Source organism: Corvus brachyrhynchos, unplaced genomic scaffold (genome assembly GCF_000691975.1).
Source record: "Corvus brachyrhynchos isolate BGI_N302 unplaced genomic scaffold, ASM69197v1 scaffold114, whole genome shotgun sequence".
Taxonomy (NCBI): Eukaryota; Metazoa; Chordata; class Aves; order Passeriformes; family Corvidae; genus Corvus; species Corvus brachyrhynchos.
The window spans coordinates 4,259,461-4,267,742 of NW_008238337.1; the positions used below are offsets into that span (position 1 = coordinate 4,259,461).

The 8,282-nt window shown below is 54.9% G+C and overlaps 1 protein-coding gene across 2 annotated transcripts in view; it reads right to left on the bottom strand.

Moving 5' to 3' along the window:
* Nucleotides 1–6: 6 nt before the first annotated feature.
* SSH1 (slingshot protein phosphatase 1) overlaps nucleotides 7–8,282 on the bottom strand; it is a 27,977-nt gene continuing 19,701 nt past the window's right edge. For both annotated transcript variants that reach the window (XM_008634070.2, XM_017734874.1), the window contains exons 9-14: nucleotides 7,620–7,748; nucleotides 6,947–6,993; nucleotides 5,550–5,696; nucleotides 4,766–4,966; nucleotides 3,424–4,030; nucleotides 7–2,992 (exon numbers count right to left, since the gene is read on the bottom strand). In XM_008634070.2, coding sequence (XP_008632292.1) covers nucleotides 1,721–2,992; nucleotides 3,424–4,030; nucleotides 4,766–4,966; nucleotides 5,550–5,696; nucleotides 6,947–6,993; nucleotides 7,620–7,748 — 2,403 coding nt within the window. In that variant the 3' untranslated portion in view covers nucleotides 7–1,720. The remainder of the gene's footprint in view (nucleotides 2,993–3,423; nucleotides 4,031–4,765; nucleotides 4,967–5,549; nucleotides 5,697–6,946; nucleotides 6,994–7,619; nucleotides 7,749–8,282) is intronic.

Below are 8,282 nucleotides of genomic sequence, written 5' to 3' on the forward strand. Positions count from 1 at the left end.
CACTCTTTCAGGAGGGACAATTATTCACTGATTGCCTGTCCCTACAATTCCTCACACAAATGAAACATGCAGGATCTTATGCTTAAGGGGAAAAAGGGAACTCCAGGCATTTAGGGCAGGAAAACACACGGGCTCCCTTCCTTGAGACACTGAATTTTCAATCAGAACAGTTCAGAGCAGCTGCTGCAGCCTGGCTCTGTCCCACCTCAAAGAGGGGAGTTGCAAGAAAGCCTTTCCATGGAGATTTAAAAATGTGGGCATACTCACAGCCAGGGTGAGCAAATCCACCTGTGTGATCCCCCAAATCTGCTTCGAAACATCCCCTGAAGGCACATGGCCTCGGATGGGATCGGGGGGCACCGAGGTTTGGAGCGCATGCCCTGCTCACTTCCCAAGCTCTTCCCTCTGGACTCCGTGAGGGCTCACATGGAGCAGCTCTTGACCAGGCTGGTTGCCAAAAATACTCACAGAAAGTGCATTCCCTATGGAACGGGTGCACTGCTGTGATCCAAGCAGCAGCCCTGGCAGGAGGGGTAACACTGGACTGAGAGCACGGACAGCCCCCGGCTGCCCCCCTTCCCTCCAACATCCCTCTCCTCGGAGAGTGTCCGTGCTTCTGTCCAACTGCTCCCCCGAGCAGGATTCATGGGGCTTTCACAGCCCTGTGAGGTCTGGGACAGGCCCAGCCTGGCTCCAGGGCCACCCAGGCTCCTGACACCCATCATAAATAACACCCAGGATTCCTCCAGCAGCTCCCGGGCTGCCAGCAAACCCAGGGCACAAGGACCGTCCTACAAAACCGACAGCACAACCACAAAAGAGACTCGGTCACCTAAGGGGCTCCAGGAGAGCCACCCCTCCTCGGCCACCTCCTGTCACTCACAGCCCAATGACAGAGGATCCCTGGCACAGCATCCACGACACTGACACAGCTTCACATCACGAGGGTCCACAGGCAACCACTGGCCAGGCTCTGTCAGCACTGGGACAACACCGACCACAACGACAGCAAAACACCCCAAGAACACAACACCTGTGACAGCCACACAGCACAGAGCATCCCCACGGACACAGCTCAGCACTCCGACACCTCCCAGCCACAGCCCGGGGAAGCCTCTGTGCCCACACTGCTCCAGGCCTTTACAGCTAATGCTAAGGGAATTCCTTCAAACAACAGCAAGAATTCTGGGAAAAGCCTTTTGGATAAAAGCCCCGAACAGCAAACCAGGACGAAAAGCCAGCGAGAACAGAGGTAGTGTGCGTGTCACCATTTTAAGGATTTTCCACAAGTGCCCTGTTTAAATAGAGACTTGTGTTTGTTCTGTAAAAAAAAAAAAAAGTCATGAATAATTATTTTGAGTCTTTGAAACAGAGTATTTCAGCATTTCAGATATAGATAGATAGAGATACAAATATCTATCCATAACCACACACAAATCCACGTTATTACACTTGGCAAACAGTACTAGGAAGAGCATCCTGCAGGACAACAGGCAAGTCACACACCAAGTCCTCCTCTAAGCCATGCAACACATTTTATTTCCCTTGTGCCCTTCACCGTGACCCATCGTGGTTCTCTCCTCCTCTCTCGGAGCACAGGGAGGGGACGAGGAGGTGGCACCACATGAGCTGCTGCAAGTCAGATGATAAAACAGCACTGAGGCAATGAATAAATGCTGCAAACCCCCAAAATCCAGCCCCCTCCTCCCCCTGCAAGGCATCAACTTTTGCCCATCCAGAGCATGTTCTTCAAGTTCCCACCCAGAGGCTTCAGCCCCGGTTTGGAGGTGCCGTCCGTGCTCCTCAGGGGGGGCTCACAGAGCACGGAGCACTCGCTGGACACGGCCTCCTTGGAGTCTGTGATGGTGGACACGTCCACGTCACTCGACAAATCCTCGGAGGACAGGTTCAGACACCCCAGCTTGGCGAGGGAATTGGACCTTTTCAGGGGTGAGGACACGGTGAGGCCGGCTAGGCGCAGCCTGGTCTCGATCTCCTGCGTGCGCTGCTTCACCAGCCCGGGCTTGCCCCGCACGCTGTGGATGCTGTCGCTGCTGGAGCTCCGTGTCAGGTTGGAGCTGCGGGAAGAGGAGGGGGTGTAGCAGATGGTCTTCAGGAAGTCCTTGGTGAAGCTGCTCGTGTGCTCCAGACGGCACCCGGCCGGCGTGGAGATTTTCTGGGAGATCCCCTCCAGGACGCGCTTCACCCCCAGCTTCTCTACGTCATTCTCGGCGTCTCCGGGCACCAGCGGGGCCGGTGCCAGGAGAGGCACAAGGCCAGGGTGGGACATCAAGTCCTCGCTTTCCTCCACGATGCTGGAGTTGACCCTGCCCAGGGGGCTGTCCCGGAGCAGCGCTGAGGCGTCCGAGGGCAGGCTCTTGAGGCGCTCCAGCTCTTTGGTGTGCTTCCTGACCAATCCCGCTTTCTGCAGCTGGAGCAGAGACTCCTGGTGCTGCATCAAGTAACTGTTGGCGCTCGGCTTCTCCAAGTCTTTGCTGAACAACAGGTACTTCAGGTCCTTGGTGGGTCTGGGGTCCTTCCTGGCCAGAGACTCTTCCCTCACCACCTCTGCCTGAAGGAAGCTCCTGTCACAGTGGGAGTTTCTCCGGGGCAGCAGAGTTTTTTCAGGGGTTTTTGGCGCATCTTTCCCTCTCTCCAAAAGGCCGCAGTGCTGATCGAGTGACCCGCACGTGCCAACCTCCAGAGTCCCGGCTCCTGGCGCCAGAGGAAGCGGAGCCTCGTTATGTTTAGTTCTGAGTGGCTCCTCGGGCTGTGCCCTGCTGGGCAGGTGCTCCATCAGGTGGGAGTGCAGGTGGGGCAGGAAGGGGGGCTGGGTGCAGATGGTGCTGCTGCGCCGCGCGGCGCCGGCGCTGAGCCTCTCGCACTGCTCCCCGAAGGAGTCGGGGGACAGTCCCGCTGAGGAGTACATGCAGTCAGTGCAGGACTGGTAGGAAGGCTTCACCTTGCTGAGAATCCCGAACACGGCATCGTGCTGCAGGAGAGAAAACAGGCACAGATCAGTGAGCATGGAACGGACACCAGCACAGCCCACAAGGTGTGGGACAACCAAAGAGATCGGGAGCAAAGCCCATTTCCACCTCAGGCCTGGCAGCAGGAACTACAGCCATGTGCTTTCCCAGCAGACATCGTCTCCAAGGAATACCTACCGTGCCAAGCGAGGGTCATGCAAGCGAGCTGCCCACAGCACTTTACAGGGCACTCACTGGGCACTCTCTGGCATCTACATCCACAGCTCGGGCAAGCAAAGCCCTGGTCAGAAGCACTTCGAAAGGGGAGAAGCTCATCATGGAATGAAAGGCTTTATCCAAGTCAAATGAAACTGGGCTATGAGGATGAGAAGAGCAGTTTCACTTGCAGCAGAGTCAGCCATGCCAATCACCTCCATCTCACCTCCATACGCACCTCAAAATCCTCTGGGCAACTCCTTTTGCTGTTGTTGTTATTCAAGTTCTCCCTATTGAGCCTGCTCTCCTCCTTGTGCATGGACAAACGTCGCTTCCACTTCTCCATGGGATTTTCCTCCCTGACACCGTCCTCCCCCGGTGCCCCAAGGACCATCCTTCCCTTCCTGGGGCTGAAGTCCAGTTTCTTCTTCGCCTCCTTCTCACAGAAGCTGCCCAGCTCTGCCAGCAGCTCCGCTCTCTCTGGGGCCTTTCCTGTCTCCAGCAGCCTCCCCTGGGGTGGTGCAGATGGAGTCTGTCCCACCAGGGCATCGCGCTCCAGCTGCTGCTCCATGTGGAAGAAGCCCTCTCTGTCCCCGGGAATCTTGTTCTCCAGCAGCGTGTCCGAGAGGCGGCGGAAGCAGTAATCAAAGCCCACGGAGCCGTCGGAGCCGGCGCGGTTGTCCAGGTAGGCCGACTGGGAAGGCATGTCCAGGTCAGCCAGGCGGTTTTCCAGATCAATGTCCAAGCTCTCCAGTAAGAAGTCTCCCGATCCCGTGGTGCCGTCGGTGTTCTGGGGCAGGTTGCTCTCTGCCTGCTGCTTCCACAGTTTATTGTGGCGCTGCTTGCTGAGGATGGGACAAGGACACGAGTGACTGCCCTGCAACTGCAGCATGCCCAGTGCCAGGAGCTTCCCTCCCTCCCCACAGCCCAGAACCCAAGGGCTGGGCCCACACCTGAGATCCCACTTGGAAAAATCACCTTCAGCATCAGGACTTTTCCCCCCCACCCGCCCACTCCAGAGCAGTGCCCTGAGAGCAACCATGGTGGGATCAGACCTTGGGAGACCCCTCAGGGCACAGAAGCCTCCTCAGAGCAGAACACCCCAAACTGACCCCTCTGCATGTGCCATGGCACAGCTCCTGCTGTTCTCGCCTGTATCCTTAGAAGATAAATACTACAGCCCTTGCAGTGACAGAGCCCTGGGGTTGGCACAGAACCACGAACGCTTCGCCTCCGGCACGGCCTGAGCTCAGTTCTGCCTCATAAAACAAGAACAATGCTGTGCTGAGCAGCACTGGCTGCTGAGAAATCCAAATGTGCTTCCCAAGCACGGAGAAACCCTCACTGAATTACACCAGAGCAGCTCTCCCAGCTAATTTCCATGCAGGGAGCCTGGCACAGGGAAGGTTTGGGGAAAGTACAATTGGCCCAGGATTCTGCCTGTGCCCTTCTAAAGGGACCCTTCAGCGTACACCCCTCACACATCTGTGGGCACGACACCGACAGAGCCCCACGGAGATCCAGCAATCCTTTGTGATGTTATCCACAATCAGCTCCTTCCCACTCATCCCGAGCCTTACCTGGCATCCAAAATGCCCTCGTACTCCAGCAGCTGCCGCATGAAGCCGGCGTTGGGCCGCGCGATGCTGCGCTTCTGCTTCACGTAGTTGTAGGCCTTTTCCAGGGACCAGCCGAATTCCTTCATGGCATAGGCGATGACGGTGGATGCGGAGCGGCTCACGCCCATCTTGCAGTGCACCAGGCACTTGGAGTGGTTCTTCCTGCAGGAGGACAAACAGAAGAGTAAATCCCGTGTCACCGGTTATGGATTTGTTACAGAGGAGGGATGGCACTTCCTGCTTCTGCCCACCCTGCACCACGGCTCCAAAGGGGAGGAACACTTCAGGTTATGTGGGCCAGGAGAAGAGTCCCTGTCCAGAAAAGCTGGGAGTTAGAGATGGGCAGCCTCATTTCAGAGAAAGCCTCCTGCCTCCATCCAAGTCTTTGGATGCTGGGATCACTGGGAAAAGGCTGAGTGTAAAGGCCCAGGAGGGTTTGACAGGCTCTGCCTGCAGAGACAGCTGGGGCAGGTCCAACATGGACACGTGCTGGAGCAGCTCCAGAACTTCTCCAGAACAGGAAACATCCTCATTTCCTTTTGGAAGCAAAAGAAAGTAGCAATAAAAACGCTGGGCTAGGAACAGGTTAATGCCAGCCCAGGAAGGGACAGGGCACAAGGGAGCTCCGGGGATGCAGAACGATGATGCCAAGGCCCTGCAGTTCACATGGCTTCAGGAGAGCCCCAGAGGAGACACGGAGAGCTGGGATGTGCCCTCCCCCAGGGCCAGGTGTCCCAGCACTCACTTGGCCTTGTTGATGAAGTGATAAGCCTCATTCCAGTGTGCCAGCAGGTCCGTGGTCTCCTCGTCGTACACGCGGATGTTGTGATACGCGAACAGGCCCGGGAAGAAGTTGTCGATTTCCCGGGTGACGTTCAGGATGTAGTCAATGCTGTGGGCACGAGGAGAGACACCCTGAGCTGCCATGGTCATCAAACAGGCACTGAGGGACACTGTGGACTCATGGAATCCGACCCAACGTGAGCTGTAAGGTTTTACCTACAGCCCTAATCCCAATCCCCCAGGACAGCTGGTGACATGGGGCACACAGGAGGCCGTTCAGCCACCTCGCACTGCCAGCACATCCCAAAGTGTCCAAACACCCTGGGCACAGGAGGGAGAAGTTATTTTATGCCATTTTTTGTCTCTGAGTCCGTGTAACCCAACCAGGAACTCTTTGCTGTGCTGCACAGCTCTGGGGACGCAGAAAGAAGTGAATCATCTGGGAGCAGAACCCAGGGATCACCATCTCCAGCTGCAGGTTTTAGCTGCAATCCCTTCCCCTTCTTTCTCACCAAAACCATGAGAGAGTCACACGTTATCTCTCAATTCCTGCCAAACATCACAGAAGGGATAACAATGAGAATGAAGCTGCTGAGAATGAAGCTGAGAATAACCCGAGAATGAATGTCCAGATTGATTTATCACCTCCTATCACTCAGACAAATCAAGGACACAGGATATTTGTCTCAGAATTTGTCCAGCTTTGCCTTTGGACACTGCATGTCCCAATGCAGGACATAATCATTAACACCCTGCTTGATTTCCTTGTCCCAAGATGTGCAGACATCTGCTCCCAAGGACTCCAAATGAAGTATTTTCAGCCGTGCTGAAACCGTGAAGAATTTCAGTTCCTCACACCAAGGTTGGTGCAGGTCTTGGGCAAGCAGCAAATATTCATAGGCAGAATTCTCCCTGATCCAAAAAGTGTGGCAGGGAACAGAGCCAAGCAGCACCGTGGTGATGGGAGAGACACCTGGAGCTGCCTGCCCAGGCAGGTGAGGAGGAGTTTGCTCAGCCCCAGGCAGCTCTGCTCCATCTGGATGGAGATTTTTCCTTAGTGCTGTAACCTTTGGCCCTCTGCAGCCTGCAGGAATTCACACCTGGCACAGCACTGGGCACACTGTGGGGATGGAGATCCTGATGGACCTCACAAATGACAAGGTTTGTTATTTTCCCTCTGTGCTGGTGATAAAAGTGAGGTTGGACAGATTTCTCCACAGAGCTGCTGATGGGAAGTTACCCCACGGTTGAGAATGGGCCCCAAATCATCCCTAGAGCCTACAAATGTCCTCTCCAGAGTCCTGGGGGAATTGCAGGCACACAGCAGAGGGTTTGGAGCCTGGCAGGGGCAGTACTCACCCTGAGCCCTGCAGCTCCTCCAGGTTGGAAGCGTTCCACTCAGAGCCCTGCAACAGCCACAAACACACGTTTCCAAGGGGCCCCAAAGCAGCCCTTTTTCCTAAAATTCTGCCACCCCCCAGCCCCAGCCATCCTCCTGAGCTGACTGGAATGTTGGGAACAGCCTCTGAGACAGGAGTAGGGCATGGACAGATGTCCTGAGCAGGCAGGGATCTGCTGAAGCAGGGACAAGGGCACAACTGAGACACAGAGTTAGTTCTAGGTCAGGGTGTGACTGAGCTCATCCCAAATCACTGCCCCGGCCACTCTGGATTTTTAAACACAGGGAGAAATAGCTCAGGGGAAGAAAGTGAATACACCTGTGATCCCAGACATGCCACACACAAGAAGTGAGGCACATCCTGAAAGCTCTGGTGGTGGCTACACCTTGGATTCCCCCCAAACCTTCGCAAGAGAAAGCTTAAAACTGTTAAAAAGCAGCTTTTACCCTCGAACACGAGCACTTCCTCTGACTCTCTCCAGAACAACAACAAAAAGCCCCAACGGGCACAAACTGTTCATCTCTGGGAAGTCTTTGTTGCAGAGGCAGAGCCTGGTTTTGCCTGGAGTACCATCTAGTGGCAAAGGATTGGACGCAGCACAGCCCAGCTCTCCTGGAGCTCCTCACACTCACCAGGTACAAATGATCAAAAATCAGGGATGGTTTGTCCATCTGACCCAGGATCAGCAGCATTTCATTGTCTATAAATTCCTTGAATTCCTTCAAGTTGCAGTTCATGTGTTTCTCCAGCTCGTTTCGGATCTGCAGAGCAAAGACAATGGATGGCACTGGAATCTTGGTGTCCAACAGAAACGTTCGTGGGCACTTCCCTCCAAACACTTTTCTGTCCTTCATTAAAAACAGCAACAGGGACTCAACCTTCTGGAGACCAGGAATGTCCCTATGTGGCATCTCTCCAACTATCCCAGAATGGTTTGTGTGGGAAGGGACCTTAAAGCTCATCTCTTCCCTGTCCCTTCCACTGTGCCAGGTTGCTCCAAGCCCCGTCCAAGCTGGCCTTAAGACACTTCCAGGGAGGCAGCAGCCACAGCTTCTCTGGGAATTCCATCCCAGCCCCTCACCACTCTCCCAGGGAAGGATTTCTTTCCATTATCCCATCTATCCCTGCCCTCTGGCAGTTTAAAACCACAGTCCCTTGCCCTGGCATCCTGGTATCCTAAACCCCCAAACTCAGAAGTTGTAAATGAAGCTTCAGGTAACATTTAAGAGGGGGAAAAAAAGTACTTTGGGGTACCTGCTCCTTAAAAATAATAATTTGAGAGATAAAAACCAAGA